General features: G+C 42.1%; 1 protein-coding gene across 6 annotated transcripts in view; it reads right to left on the bottom strand.

The window, feature by feature from the left end:
• pard3bb (par-3 family cell polarity regulator beta b) overlaps nt 1-17,260 on the bottom strand; it is a 193,873-nt gene that overhangs the window by 38,606 nt on the left and 138,007 nt on the right. For 5 of the 6 annotated variants that reach the window (XM_035651326.2, XM_035651329.2, XM_035651330.2 and 2 more), the window contains one exon: nt 14,125-14,245. In XM_035651326.2, the coding sequence (XP_035507219.2) occupies nt 14,125-14,245 (121 nt within the window). The remainder of the gene's footprint in view (nt 1-14,124; nt 14,246-17,260) is intronic. The other variant, XM_035651328.2, reaches the window with a different exon arrangement.

The raw sequence follows: 17,260 nt of genomic DNA, 5'->3' as shown, positions 1-17,260 counted from the left end.
AAAAGCAAACACTTCTCCTTGTGGTGGTTTCCACGGCGACAGAACCACAGTGAAGTTTGGTGAGGTTACTGGCTCATACACAGAGAGTTAAATCATGGGATTAAGGCTCCTTCTGCTTTTCGTGTCAGGACCCTACGAGATGATTTGCGTCTCTGACCCTGGGACTCGGGCACAAACAAATTTGCGGAGGTAGTCATGTCGCGACCGGGCAGCCACAGATGAATGAACCGTTTTGCATCTGAACCCAAACTTCATGAGGGCAGGACTGTAGAGAGTCATGCATGTCAAAAACAGATAATACGTCATGACATGTTGACTCGTCCTGCCCTGCCGGCAGGAAGGAGACACAAATCAACCATGTTAGTGTGGGAGTCTGTGCGTGTGTGTGTGTGCAAGTGTGTGTGTGTGTGTGTGTGTGTGTGTGTGTGTGTGAATTTGTGTGTGCGTGTGTGTTTAAGAGAAAATACGTCGAAAAACAATTCAGGAGTTAATGTTAATTTGTGTTGTGTTCATTCTTACATTCACTGTTTGTGTGTTTGTTCTGGGATATGTGTCTGATGTATGTTTTCAACCTTGTATTCTATTCTATTGTGCGTGTGTGTGTGTGTGTGTGCGTGTGTTACAGACGTTCAGCGGTCATCAGACCAGCCAGGCACCAGTCCCAGACAGCGAGGTCAGAGTCATTCACTAATCATATTAACATTCCTCCATAATGACCCAACGCATAACTCTCCCCCTTTTCAGTCTTTCCCCCTCTCCCTCCCTCCATCCATCCATCCGCCTCCCTCATGCTTTCCATTCCAACTCCTCCAGCCCCCATCCATATTTCCTTCTCGATCTTATCTACCTCATTGCCCCATTCTTTATAACTCCTTTTAATTCAATTCAATTCAATTCAATTTTATTTGTATAGCGCCATATCACAACATACATTGTCTCAAGGCACTTTACATAGTGAGGTCAATATGACAATATTACAGGGAAAACCCAACAAATCCCACAATGAGCAAAGCACTTGGCGACGGTGGAGAGAAAAAACTCCCTTTTAACAGGAAGAAATCTCTGACAGAACCAGACTCAGTTGTGGGCGGTCATCTGTCTCGACCGGTTGGGGTGAGGAGAGAGAGGAGGAAGAGAGGAGAGGTGGGCAGAAAGAGGGTGAGAGGAGAGACAGTAGGAGAGAAGAGAGAGAGAGGACAGTTGTACAACCGCCGCTGTAATCTCTACCAAACTGATACTTATAATTAAAAAATACAATTATGTTGTTTTAACATCTCTGTCCATCTTTGACCTTCGACGGCTCCATTATTTGTTGACTTTACTCCTGTATTCTGTTCCTTCTCATCATTTCACCCCCACTCAGTCTCTCCAAACTGTCTGTTAATTTCCTCAAGTTAAATCCCATCTCATCTTTTTCTTTTTAATATCTAGTACGTTTAACCGTTTCCCAGGGGAATAATGCATGGATTTTGACGAAGAAAAAAAAGAAACAGGCAAATATAGGGGACTGATGAGTACGTACAATTCGGTGCGGCTTGATTGAATTAAAGGGATTGCTGGGCCTTGGCGGAGGTATGCACTCTACTGAGTGCCATTTTAGTTGATTAGCTGATTGATGGAAAAGTAATTGGCAATTATTTTGACGACCATTTAAAGTGTCAGTGAGCGATTTTAATCCAATACCCTTTTTTTTTTTGTAAAATTCAGCGAATATTTCCTCACGGTCCGCTAACTGTCGGTTATATAGTCTGGTTCTTCCACGCAGTCCTGCCTCGGTAAATTGAAAATAAGAAAAAAAGAAACTTTGTCGACCCATTAAAAGACATCCTAGCGACAGACAATACGACTCAGGGGGTTTTGGCCTTGTGGCCTTGTGGCCAGCTCGTAGTCTGTCTCCTATGCCAGAGGCTGCAGGTTCGAGCCGCGGCCAGAGCAGTCCCAAAAAAAAAAAAATCGACAACAAACAATCTTTCTCCAAAATCGCTTACTGCCCCTTTAAACGTATACTTTTTGGGGTTTCAGCCTCTCGTGTGTCAGGAATTGAATTTATCCCACGTCCCCTTGTTTAAAAAAGAACATCTTGTCTATGGTTGGATTTTCAATACTTTAGTGAGAAAAGAGCAACATGTAGACAGTTGTGTCCAATGGAGGTCTGACGTGGTGAGTCTTACTGTTGCACGCAGGTGACAAAGGTGGGCTTACTGGTGTGCCACTCTCACGCCAAAATGGCCGCGTAGACCCGGGTTTTTTAAACGCGTGTCGCCCCGCTTAATATCGGCAATTGGCCACTTTCACACTGCAAGCAGACCAAGCTGTGGTGAACATAAGAAACAGTGTAGTGATAGCTGGCGGTCATAGGTGGCGGTAAAGAGCGGTGCGCGCCATAAAACAAACGAGAAGAGCAGTCTAGTCAACAACAGAAACCAGCCAGCAAGACGGTGGTCAACGTTACCTTATATCTTGTACTTTTGTCACTCTTTCAAAGTATACAACCTCAGCGCAGTTACCGACGGAGGGGACGGGCCTTCGTTGCCTCCGTCATCGCGCAAATTAGCGCGTTCACCCGGGCGTGACATTCACACCACTGCCGATAGGAGGTGGAGCAGAGTCATTTGACCCCTGGGTGAATGCCGACTAAACGTTTTCAAACTGCAGAAAGTGCCGGGTGTTAGCGGGTTTAAACAGGTTTTTTGGCCAGTGTGAATTGGGCTTTGGTCAGTGGTGTGTTGTTTAAGGCCTTTTTACTTTCTCGATATGTGTATGTGTGTGTGTGTGTCTCTGTGTGTACGGGATCTCTATCAACATCTTGTTTCCTTCTACTGTTCTCCAGCCAAATCAAATGGAGCCTGTGAGACTTGGCTTATACCAGTCTGACTCTAAATGGTTATACATTTGGCAGACTGTTCAGCAGTGACTTTCAAATTGTCTTTATCCAGTCAAACTGTTAAACTCCTCTCTCTCTCACACACACACACACACACACACACACACACACACACACACACACACACACACACACACACACACTCTCTTAATTACTCAGTCAGTCAGTGTAAATGATTTAGCTGTTAATGACTCCAAATCTCAGACAAGGAGTCAGTCGTTAAGTGCTCCAGTCAGTCATAACCACCGGACCTTGCTAAAGATTACATCATGACTACGTATGTGCGCGTGCGTGTGCGCGGACGTGCGTGTGTGAAATTAGTGCAATAGCACAGTGGTCCACGGGGATTTGAGAGAGACAGAAAGTGAACATAGGGACGACAGAGGAACAATAAATATCTGAGCATGAGAGTATATTCATTATTGACTGAGACGGCGAAAGGCTGTATGTCATATCTGTACTCTGTGTGTGTGTGTGCGTGTGTGTGCGTGTGTGTGTGTGTGTGTCTATGTCTATGTCAGTCGCAGCAGACACAGCTATGTGTCTGGGTCCACTGAGTCGGCACTGATCCCATCTTGTCTGACTTGGGGATTATAACCCCCTGACCTGCTGCCGGGAGTACTGAAATACATCAACATCAACACCCACACCCACACACACACACACACACACACACACACACACACATACATACATACAGGGGAGGGGTTTTCACAGTGAATGAGTTCTCTGACTTTACATGCTACATAGTTTCATGTGAATTTAAATTGTTTAGAAAATATACATTAAATTGCTTCCGCATTTGAAAAAGAAAGGCCTGTTAGATGTAGACTATCGGCTCAGTAATTGCTTTGCATTCGCCTTCTCTCCCTCCCCGTTTATTCCCGCTGTCTTGATCCCTGCTCGTCTCCGACCCGTCAGTGTGAGCCCAGTTTCCTTTCTGTTCCATTAGATTCAGCACATTCGTACCGTCCCAGTGCTCTACTTGTCCTTATAAGGTCGGGGTGAGCAACGGCATATCAATCCTATGATCACACAGGGAACTCCACTGTGTGACTGCAAAGTATGTTATTTGTGTGTGATCATAATATATGTTTCTCAGAGCGACGGCGTCTTCGTCAGTCAGATCGCTGCTCAGAAACATTGTGACATGTATTCTTTATAAGCGTTCCTTTTCCTTAACAGATTTACTCATCCTCGTGTTCCGTGAAGCCAACAAGGCAGCGCAGGTCCCTGCCGTTTCTGGAATAATGCTGATTCGTCAGATGATTCATTTATTTAGGAAGTCCCCAGAACATCCCAGCACTAAAACCTCATCCAATTTGTGCAATCGGGTAAAATGGGTAAAGATGTAATGCGATTCAAGTCTTAGTCGAATCTGTCAGCCAAGTAAATAAAGAGCCCTTTTCTGCAAAAAAAGAAGAAAAAAAAATGCTTAGCACAGGGAAAGTACTTGCAGCCTGAAAAGCCTCTCTTGTATAACTGAGCTGCAGTTAAATATATGTTTATTACACATAGTTCCGGATAGAGAGGGAAAGTATTTGGAACTGCACAAAAATACGTTTGTCCATGAGCGAGGATAAGGTTTAGCGAAATCATTTGGTAGTGTGTGTGCACGCGCGCGTGTTAATTGTGCAAAAACGCTTGTGGATGTGTGTGTCCCAAGTGTCTACTGCAAATGTTGTCATACTGACTGTATGTGTCAATGTGTCTTTTTTTTTTTTTTTACACGTTATCTGAGTATATGCGTATTTTTTTCTGTGTGTGTGTGTTTGTGTGTGTGTGTCTATGGTGACAACCCCTTTGGAATACTTTGGGGATTGGGTGATGTGGTTCTGGATATTCCAGTGGATTTATGGTCACCCAGAGCTGGCTGGCTTAATAATGGACGCCAGAGAAATGTGGTCTTTTCTCCGTGCAGGCGGCATACTGAAGAACAAAACTCCTCCGGCTATTTTTCCCGTCTTCCCTCTCTTTATTTCTCAAATCCTGCTTCTGTCATTGCAGTAGTTCTGACTATATACACTGCCTATACATGCTGTTTTCACATACACATCTCTCTGTCCAAGAGCTTGAACTCGGCACGGAAGGGCACTGACGTACATGGGTGGAACCATCTCAACCAAACCTACAACAGCACTTCATTCCCCAATGTCATATTTAATGGAGAAATAATGAGGTACCAATTATTGGAGCAGACAGAGACATAATGGCGAAAGAACATGAACCTGAGTGAATGCAATGGACAACTGGATTAAAAATAGAGAGGGAGAGTTGAAAAACAGTTTTTTTCCTTTTTTATGCAGAGCACAAACAACTCTCTTAACCCTGTCTGTTATGACAAAGAGACGCACTCAGCCACAAGGTTTACTGCAGTCCCTTTCTGCTAATAGGTTGGGGTTCGATCCCCATTCGTGTCCACCTATAAAACACCCAAGGTAGTGCGCCTGTTTCTGTTTTATAATGGCTGAAATCACATGAACAGCTCCGAGGTCACCGAGGAGAGGGTTACATGTGTGTGTGTGTGTGTGTGTGCGTGTTTGAGTGCGGGAAGAAGAGGTTTTGTCTGCCCCAGCACGGCCGTAAAATGACAGACATAAAGGTCTGCCGAGTATGGCCACATTGAATGGAAAAAATAAACATTTATAGCATTATTCTGATAGAACATGGTTAATTCAGGTAGAAGCTCTTATTGGATTTATTACCTGTAAAGGTTGATTTATGTGGACCACCAACGACCACCAGTGCGACCACATTTCCTTTTGTGTTGGCTTCATTTTTAATTTTGATATTGAACAAATGCCATGTGGTAAAACTGCAAATGTTCAGCTCTAATCAAAAGTGCAAGAATCAATGATCTGTTATCTGTAAGACACAATGTCACGTAAATTAACTTCAATCCCTTATAATGAACAACACAATGAAGTTTACAATCCTAACACATCATCAGACATTGAGCATGTGCTGTTCCTTGCTACTCTGCACTGCTGCAAATTCGAAATCCATGCCTGTATTTGGGATATTTTGCACTCAGTTTAGTCTTGACCAAGGGAGAGCATGCCAAGTTGGAATGATGCCACATGGCCATTGAAGAGCAAAATCACTGTTTGGTTGCCTTATCTGAGAGGACCATTATCCTGATGCATTGCTATAGAATTAAAGGACTGACACTGTATATAGGAAAGGCAGCTCATCCTATCCTATTGATCACCAAATATAGAACAGAGAATCAGTAATTAACTATTAGACGTATCTTTTCATGAAAACTACAGTGTGTAATATTTAGAACAACACATAAATTGAACATACTGCCCATAACTATATGTTCATATATGTACAATCAACTGCAACACGGAAACAATGTTTTTTGGTCAACTTTGAATGAGTTAAGTATAGTTACATGAGGAGGACCCGACCTCCGTGTGAGTAGCCATGTTTTCTACGTCGGTCGCACCAAACGGTTCAAAATACGCCGCATTCGCGATGAATTTTCAGCGCTGCCGGAAACCGGACATGGAATCAGTGGTTTGCGCCACCATAAAGTGTGAGAAAGTAAAAGTAAAGTTGAACATCATGTCTCTGTTCTTATTCTCACACTGTAGTGAGTGTACCAAATATGTGCATGAATTCCTACAGAAAAAAAAGTTAAAATACACCATGCGATGGCCACACTACATTACTACCTTTTAATAGCATCTCCAACAAAAGACATTGTAACAGAATAGTTCTTCAGTTCAAACTCTAAAGCAAAACCTGATAAAACATAAAGTACACAAAACCAGAAGCGTGACTATCGCCTGCAGAAGCAGAGACCTAACCTCACTTCACCCTGTACTCCAAATAGAGAGGTATGCTCTGCATTGCCACTGTTTCATTCTGCTTTGAACAGGATGGGGGGGGGGGGGGGGGGGGGGAACAGTTCATTGTTAGTCATGGGTCTCAGCGGGTCAAACCCATGACTAACGTGCCCACATACATACAGATAGTGGCTGTAAACTGTGCTCTGATGGTGAAAAGGCTTTCTGTCTTTGTCCAAGTCAAATAGTCTCCGTCAGGGTTACATCGTTTCTGACCTTTTTGAAGTTCGTCTGTGGTGGTGGTTATGAAAGGTGGTGTCGAGACCACTAAAAAGGAAGCTGTGTAAATAATGTTTACCCCTAAAACAGGGAGCACACACGGGGAATCTTTACAATGAACAGGGATGACAAACAAATCTCACCTACTTTTTAAATAGAAAATAAGACTCATTTTCAGTGAACTGACCAATTCAGTTGTCAGGGAAAATAGTATTTTATGTAAATTCACATTGTACTGTGCACTATACATTTTGAATTTGCCAGACAAAGGATGACAGAAACAGAGACAACATTTCACAGTGGGCAGTTTAAAAAGAAAATGAAAAAAAAAGGAAGATAAAAATAAGAACGGTTGTGGGAATAGTGCGCTGGGATTTTTCCCAAATTCTATTGTGAGTCACACAATGGTGTGCCTGTCTCTGGATGGCAACGCCGACAAGGTTAGAGAGAATATTGGACCCGGTTCAGGGGACGGAGACCTTGAACCAAAGACAAAAAGAAGTTCCAGAAAAAAAAAACACACACACACACACACACACACACACACACACACACACACACACACACACACACACACACACACACACACACACACACACACACACACACACACACACACACACACACACACACACACACACACACACACACACACACACACACACACAGACAGTGCAAAACGAATCAGACATAGCTATGACAGGAAAGGGAATTCAGTCTTGATCAACAGGATATGATACAAGATCCTGATACTGTGCATGACCGACATTTGAAGTTGGCACAATTTCTGCCAGTGTTACTGTACAGTATGTCCAGGGGCATTTAGCCATTTCTGATTTTTAGCAAAGGATCATGTTCAATAGCGTCATCCACTTTCATATATTGCCTGCACATGATTATCTACACAGGGAAGCACAGAAAAGGGGGCTGCCACAGTGCCTCTAGAACCACGACTGCAGGGAGATTGTTTTCTAGGTGCTTCCCTTAGGACACGGGAGGGTGAATGAAACATTACGCCAATGATAACATCTGTGTGAATAAGAATAACAAAGTACATTTTGTGAAATGTTAGAAAATCTAATTTAGCTAGTGCCATACGTTATCTGAAGTACATGTCTATGCTTTATACAAAAGCATAGAAAAAAGGTGACAGTTATTCTGTCAGGCAAGTTATTCTGAAAAGTTGACAACATACCTGACAGAGCGAGAACTCTTATTTTTGGGTGAGTTGGTACATCAGCACTGAATTGTTATGGGTGAAAGACTATGATAAGCTTATTCCAAGTTTACCTGATCAAAACAAATTCACTGATAAAGTTAAAAGTGGTTGCTTTGGTTTTTTAGGAGGATATAAACCATGTTACATGACTTGACTTATTGCTACGCTCAAAACCTATTCCTTCACAAAGACCGCGTGTGTGTGAATGTGTGCAAGTCTTTATGTGAGCGAGAAATCAAGTTAGGAAATGAAAACCTTCTGATTCTCTAGTTGGATTCCGTTTACTCCGAATTCAAAGCCTCGCTAGAAGGAGACGACATTCTGACTACACAAAAAAAACTAATAAATAAAAGAATGCAGGGAACAGCTGGCTGGATACAATGACACACACACACACACACACACACTCATCCATACAGCCATCCATACAGTATCAGTATTGGATGGGGAAACAATTCAGACAGTGTTGTTTTATTTTTTAAACATCCAACAGCTGAGACTTGTGATCAGCCTTATGGCTAGAACCTCTCTATGTGGGGTTTCTCCCTGTAGTCCAGCCATAGTCCAGAGAAGTACAGATTAGATCAGACCCAACTTTCCGGACATTTTTTCAGAGTTCATGTCTGACAACAGCCGATGTGTTTGTTAGCACTATGACTGTTATTTCCTGTTGATCAAGTCAACGTGGAAGTGTTAGAGGACAACGATCCCCTGATGGCTTTATCACATTTACAGTCCTGGTGATGCCACGGGTCGTCATAGCAATACACAAAGCCACAATTAGCCTTGATTTATCATAGGAGGCAAACCTCCAGAAGCAACTGGGAACAGGACATCTTGTTCACCTCGATCAAAGACCCACTAATGCGCCTTATTTGTCAGCAGACTGTTGCCATGGACCACCATCAAAACCGAATGACCCCACTATTCAAAGAGGAAAACTTACTTTTTCACTCCACAAGTAAGAGGGCTGAAGTGTGCACTGACAATTACTCCTGACGATCTCACAGGTAAGAATAACGTTAAAGCAGAGGCCTCCTTCCATGTACATATGGAGGGTTGGTCGACAAAAGACAGGACTGCCACACAGGAGACCACTACTTGCTTCCTGTGTGAACATAATCGTCCACATTGTTCCTCTCATGAATGATCATCCCACAACCCTAAGCACGCGTTCATTATTCAGTTATTATTAGTTAACGCTGAAGATCCCTTAACCTTCAGGAAGTAGTTTCTTTGACCCAAAGCCTAAACTAATTTTTGTGCCTAATCGTGGCCACTCCACAAACGTAACTGCGTTAACTATTGTTACGAAAGAAGATCTGGTTCGCCGAACACCGTGATGCTCCTACAGGTTGCATCTTTTGCAAATGGGTTCTGAAAAACAATGTCCGACAGTATTTCAGCTTTCCGCCATTTCCCCGGCAACGACAACAAAATTCACTTAGGGTGGGGTATTTCTCATGGTTGGGCTCACATACAAGAACAGACGGTGGCTTCATGGTCTGCTGACACCACTAACACTAAGCTTCAGTTTTCATGCTGTAAGCATGGGGGGAAATGTTTAATGAAGTATTTCTGTTTAATAACAGAAACACAGATAGGAAGACAAAGACAAAGCAGTGGAATTCTTAATCAGATGACCCCCCACAATGTTGGTAGCTATTATGTGATGCACTATGAAAATGGGAAAAAAAAGAAAGAATGGAGAATGGATAGGTAGTCTGAATCAGTATCTAATGCTGTCAGCCACCTCTGGCTACGAGTCGCATGGGCAGAGCTCTTTTCAACCCTGTTTCTAAAGCTAGAACACAGTTACAACGAAACAAAGGAAAAGGACCATTAAAATGTTCTTGATCAAAGCATTTAGTCTCCAACTTTTCAAGAGATTTTAGCAACTACCCAGTTAGACAGGAACGCACATTTTTAACCCAAAGATGAAGAAAACTGGCGCAATAATCCAGAAAAACCCTTCACAGGATGAACAGAGTTTAAAGGCGAAGTGAAACAAAACAGCACTCTAAGTAGGTGGCAGCATTGTAGTGCAGCATGTGTTCTAAATCTGAGGCTATTTTATTTTGCATCACACGATTAAATGGCATTGATAATTAAGTGACTAACTGTAAATGAACACACATATTAAAGTACAGGGGGAAAAAAACCCTCAATAGAAGCTTCTCATTATAATTAAATCCTATAATAAAGGCTGTGTCACACCGCCCACCATAACAATTGGCTTCCATACCCTCTGTTTTGGACTGTGTGTGTGTGTGTGTGTGTGTGTGTGTGTGTGTGTGTGTGTGTGTGTGTGTGTGTGTGTGTCAACAACGGCACCCTGTTGATTTAGTTCCCCTCTCCTTCGGGAGAAAGTCTGTTGTTGTCCTCCAAAATACACACACCCGCCCATGAGCACACAATACACTCACTTGGAAACAAACTTGTGTTGTGGCTTTTTGATGCTTGATAATTGTTTGAAGGCATAACATAACATAATTTTGCTTGCGGAGACAGCGAACCCATAACCATGAATCAATGAGATGGTAATGGAGCCAAAGGGGGAAAACACACACATACACACACACACACACACACACACACACACACACACACACACACACACACACACACACACACACACACACACACACACACACACACACACACACACACACACACACACACACACACACTATACTGTGGCAACATTGCATGTGGAACTCACTCTCTCCCTTTTCTGCCTTCCTTTATCTCTCCACACTTATGTTCCCAATGCTTTTTTTCTTTTTCATAGTCATGCGGCAAATCCTACACAATAAGTAAAAAACGACTTAGGGAGAAACAAACCGTACAATAACATAGAAGTTGAATTAGTTTGCCGCCGGCTCACCTCCATAACCATTACTTCTCCCTCTGCCCTCCCCACAGAAAGTCAGTCAGGTAAATAATCGCCTGTGCTTTAATTAATGCATCATCCTTAATGAGAGAAGCTTATTAGCCCCTGTAGCAACTGCTACTGATCTGTCTTTTTCTTTTTTTTTTTTTAATTTCCAACTTCCAACTTAATTCTCTGACTCCCTCTTGCTTTATAAGCAAAAGCAAAAGTTTTCTCATTTGGAGGCAACATGCAGCTATCGATCGCATGGTAAAGGAGATTGCCTCCAGCTGGTCACACACCAAATGATTTTAGATTTGAATTAAAGCGGGGGGCGAGAGTAACTTTAGATTCTGAATCATTCAATGTCGGTTTCAGTATTTTGCTACATAAAACTCTAACACATTGGACACCACTTCAGTGCAACCTAGAACCCAAAATACATCTAATATTAACTATCGACTAGGGCTGCAATTTGTTTTCATTATTAACGAAGTCGCTGTTTTCTGGATTGTTTGGTCCGAAAGATGTCAGGAAATGCTGAAAAATGTCACCATATCCTGGGATATTAACTACAACGGTGCAATAGTATATTGACCTGGCGCATGGCTGCATCACAGAGCTGTCGAATCTGAGATCCTTCAGTCGAGGCCTTTTAGCTCTTTAAAGGCTAAACAGCAGCGGAGGCCGAGGCTTTTCTGTTAGTGGGCCGAGGATCTGGAACAACCTGCCTGAAGACATTTGCTTTGTTCAGTCAATGTTCCAGATCTTACCTCCAGCATAATGATGTTTGACAGCATCCAGGTACGTAGCTGAACTCAAGTGTTGATCACGGTGCTGTGGTTAAACCGTGATGCGCTGCAATAAAAACTGTCCACTTGTCACAGGAGATTAATTCCAGCTCAAGTGTGAAGTACTACATTTGGTTGTTCTGGTTGATTTTCTTTTTTTTCTCTACCCTCAGATATCAATGGAAGCTTAAATATCAGTGTGAAAAGAAGAGGCCAGGTGAAATTCAACTGATTTTTACACGAGTGAAGCATTTGAAGTGAGGCAAAAAATGATCAGCCATTGTGTGTGTACTGAAAAGACAAACGGTGCTCAGTGATACTTGTACTGTGTCCCTGAAACAGTGTGATTAAGCTCGGAGTCGCCTGCATCACTGCGTATCCCAATAGAGATTTAACATTCACTGACAATGACAAATGCATAATCAAGACGTTCCATGACATCAACTTTCAGTCTCAGATTGTTCTTTTACCCGTGTTAATATTCTGAGTGACGATACAAGTGTTGTATAAAGAAATTAAGTCTGAAAAAAGCCAAGAGTGGAAGAAATATTGCAGCAAACTCATGAAATGTCTGAATAAACCACTAGCCTGTCAAATATTAAACATATTTCGCTTTGCACCTGCTCTTATTAACTATGTAAACCTTAAAAAAACTCCTCCAGACTAACTAGACATTGGGCAATAAGGAGAGATGCCACTACGATTGACATACAAGGAAATCAGAAAGAAATAGAAACTAAAAGCATCGGAGGGGCAATGCATACACTTGTATATAAGCTGCTATATTTTACGTTTGTCCCACCAGAGTTTCATAATTATATCAACATTTTTCACCCAACATCAAAGATCTCTAACTAAGTGTTTTGGGTCATTGATTCATTGTACAGCTGTGTGCAGCGCTCTTTGCCCCACTGCTACTCGCTCACTCTTTCTTTCTCACTCTCTCTCACACAAACACACTGACCATCGGCAGCACTGGGAGAAATGTTGCCCACTTTGTTGCCCCGTTATCATCTATTAAGATTTTAGCATCCTTAGCAAGCAGAGAGAATTCAGCATAAACTCGGTACAGTAGATACTACTTTCACCGTACTCGTTCTATGTTAATATTAGCCTCGACTTACCGTTGTTTTGTGCAACTTTGAACACGTTTTGTTCTTGCAATCTTCAATTTGTGACCACCTCACAGTTATTTTTATTACAAATTACATTATCTTTTGCATCATTTTTAACTAAAGTTAGTGGTTTCTCTGAAGCAAATCAACTTGAGGCTGTGTATGTGGATATTGTGTGGAGTTACGTTTTGATTTTCAGGGGAAAGGTGTGTTAACGTGGTGTTAATGTTAATTGATTCAGGGAATTAGTTGACTCATGGTACAGTTTCCAAGTGTCTTAAGTTTTAATCTTGGTGTATATTATGAAGTATTTAAAAGTCAAAAGGGTCAACTCCAAGTTAAAAATATATATCAAATTGCAAGTCCGTTTTTCATTTAGTCAAGTCGAGTCACTAAATTCATGAGTTGTGAGTTATGAGTCCACATCTCCACATCAAAAATGTGATACCTAACAACGTGTTTATAATAGCCATACTCACACTCGGTTAGCAATAGCTGCAAACAGTCCTGACGGGGTGACACCTGGTACCAGTGTGGGAGGTAGCACATTGATAATTTACTGCTATCGCTGCATCAAAGATGTGTTGACGTGCGTGGAGCTGTTTTACAGCATGACTCAGGCAGCCTAGCTCAGAATTAAATCCGTGAGGACGTGATTATGATAGTGTGATTTGGAAAAAAAAAGTGCCTGCAGGATGTCAAGCAAGAAAAACCTCTCCTCATCTCCACTGTGCCTCATCCCCAAGTGGTAAGTGGATCGTATCAGTCCCGTCAGCCCATCGCCTACAGGAGCCATTCAAGTCAAAGAACAACTAGTAACTGACAGCTGAAGGGCCTTGATCACTTGATGACGCAATAAAACCGTGATCTCTCCGATAGCTGATAGGGAGTAAGACATCACACAAAGATTCTGCACATAGACAATGTACTGGTATGTAGATCACTGGTATGTGCACACAAGCACACAATAGCTCATATAAAAAAAACAAAAAACTAATGATGGACGGACATATGAGGAGTTCAATAAATGTAGGGCGAGAGACGGTGGTTCAGATTAAGAGAACATGAGGATATTCACCTGATCTACATTTCAGTGGACTTTTTACACTGGCGTTTATTTGTAAGTCCATACCTAAATGTGTGTATGTGTGCGTTTTAGCTCCTCACCCTGTGTGCGTCGCTTTCGTGCCCTCTGCGTCGCGGGTCCAGCTCTTCATAAGGTGGAACCATTCCTTCTCTCCTTGCCTGCTGGTACTCTCTTCTGAGCTGCTGGATCCTGTCCACACTGCTACACACATACAGGCGGGGGTAAGTAGGTGCACACAACCAAGTGCACAAATACACACAGAAATACAAAAGCAGACATTAAAGTTTTGAGAAACAAACTCTTAAACTGTTTAGAAAAACAGTCATTGGGCTAATTTAAGAAATTAAGATTAGACAGGCCCACCCATATACATACACGCTTGCGTGCATGCATGTATGCATGCATGCAAGCAAGCGCGCACACACACACGCACACACACACGCACACACACACACACACACACACACACACACACACACACACACACACACACACACACACACACACACATCAAAATCTGTCTCTTAACAGTTCTGACAGCCTACATCTATATCGGTTTCACCATGTTTTTTCTTTTTCTCTTGCAAAAGGCAAGAAAACAAAAGCATCAATCATTCTATGAATATTCTTTCTCTCTGTCAACAGAGGAAATAAGCAGCACATCAACCACACTGAACCCTGGGCACCCTTGTGAGTCATGCACACACAAACATACACACACATTCACTCACCCACACATAACAGAAATATGGAAAGCCATATCACACACACATATGTTCCCATATACACCATTGGAACTGCAGTGTGATATTTCATGAACCAAGTTGGTGGAAGGAGGAAAAACACATTGATGTGCCATCAGGATTTATGAAACGTCTGAAGAATAGCAACCCGCTCTCTGCCTTTTTCCCCTGGCCATTCTGTAAACGAAGCCTTCTGAGAGGTCACGCAAATGTGTTGCATTACCAATACCAAGCACATCACGCATAATATGACATGAGTATTGGTCGATTTGTTTCTGTGAAACTGGAGATCCTGTTTAAACAGCTTTAAATCCAAGCACTGTACTCATTCTCCCTTTCCCATTTAAAATGGAGAAAGTGGAGTCGCATACTGGATTGAGAAAAGCCTATGGCCTATAATGTATCGAGGACTGCATTGTGATGAAACGCAATCTAATGTCAGTGTGTGTGTGTGTGTGTGTGTGTTCCTGCTCTATATTCTAGCTGCAGAGTGACAGAGAGCTGTGTCAGCAGTAACAAACAGCTTCTACTGTGCAAATAGTAGATTTGGAGCACATTGAACTGCACCTCCCGAGCACGAAGGAGACGTTTTCTCGTCTTGATTTTTCCCATCACTTATTCAGTCTAAAGTTTCAGTGTGTAGGGTTTAGTGACATCTCTTGGCGGAGGCGGGGCACGATTGCCAATGGAGAGAGAGCAAGAGAGAGGATGAGAGAGATGCAAAGAGCACTGCACACAGTTCTACAATGAAGAAAAGGCGCAAAACATAAAGTTAGAGATCGTACTGGATATGTTATTATGAGCTGTTTAAAAATATGTTGGGACATTATGGCGGGCAGCCACGGTCTAAGTAATTAATGGGAAAAACAAAACTGTTCATTAGTTTTATTGATAAGACTAGGTGTTTTTACTCATTTTATCAAGAGAGTTAATCCAAAACAACTTTTTAAAATAACCTTTTTTTGAATAAAAAGTATAATATTTATTGTTTTTACTATCTTATTCAGCATCACAAGGACTGTGGTGCCCAGGATGTCAGAGTCAGAGATATGCACCTGGGGCAAACTGGCAAAATACACAGAAATCAACTGGTATGCTCTGCATACATACAGTACATTTGGTGCATACACTTCTACTTATGGGCTAATATCTGAACATCCCTTACATTGGTTTGTGGTGAATTTGAATAGTAAATGCTATTCTATCATGTTGTACTCGTCGGTGCATGTTCTTCTAACTGATATTAATGCACAAATGATTTGTGTCATAAGGAGGCCCAGATGATACACAACTCATGAAAATATGCTCGACTTGCAAGCACGCACACTCGTACACAAACACACACACCATGCACACCTCATTCACACACACACACATGTGCATGACCTCACCCTCTGTTCTGTTTCAGTGACAGAGGGCCTGGGAGAACAGGGTGGTAAAATGTACATATTTTATGCGCACATACGCACGCACGCACGCACGCACACACGCGCGCACACACACACACACACACACACACACACACACACACACACACACACACACACACGGTTACTTTATATGATTTACAACCCCACATAAAAGGAAGAGGGTGGGTGCAAAAAGAAATAAATATGATAAACATTGAAATACACACACAAGCACACATGCACACACAGGCGCGCATGCACACACACATGCACACACAGAGTTTATATGCAAACATTTCCATTACCACATGCTGAGGAACTGAGAAAGTTATTGATTAGCTTTGGAGGAACAAGTAAGCCATAAAAGTTGAATTATATGACTTCACTTTTTTGTGTGGCCCTTAAACAAAACAAGGTTCATGCGGTTAGCAGCCAGATAGCATTGCATTGTCCTGTGCTAACGTGAGATACAGAGTCACTGTGTACCTACGATGTACCAATACTTTTACGGCAGTAATGACCTCATAGGAGTGTCATACACTGAAAAAAATGAGTCATATATTTCAAAATAATAGTGGAGGTTTGCTTCAGTCCTTCCCTTTTTAAAATGTGAATCTGCGCACACACACACGCACGCACACACACGCACGCACACACGCGCAGATGGAGATCAATCTCCTGCTCTTGCTCTGTCACACCAATAATAATTCTATAAATGTTTAAAATCAGACTCGGAAACTTGGCATAGCTGTTAATAATGCTGCTATTAATAATTAAGACTTCTGTTCCATTAATATCATGGTGAGATTCTCCCTTAAATATATCAATGTCCACAGTATAGTAATACGTCCTTGTCATTAAAGCCCATAAATATTAACAAGACTGGTTCTTCCTTTTTCCCCCTTTTTTTAAAGTTACATCCGTGTGTAACGTGTTTTCTGGTTTGCTTCCAACCTGTTTTGGGATCTTGCCGTTTAATGGCAAGACTCTAGTGTAACATGTGTTCATAGGTCATGTATATTTAACATTAACTTTTAATGACATAATGGGATTCTGTCAAATCC

The sequence above is a fragment of the Scophthalmus maximus genome, chromosome 14, assembly GCF_022379125.1.
Source record: "Scophthalmus maximus strain ysfricsl-2021 chromosome 14, ASM2237912v1, whole genome shotgun sequence".
In the NCBI taxonomy this organism is placed as follows: Eukaryota; Metazoa; Chordata; class Actinopteri; order Pleuronectiformes; family Scophthalmidae; genus Scophthalmus; species Scophthalmus maximus.
Note: the sequence above shows the minus strand (reverse complement) of the source record. Positions and strands in the feature narration are given on the sequence as shown.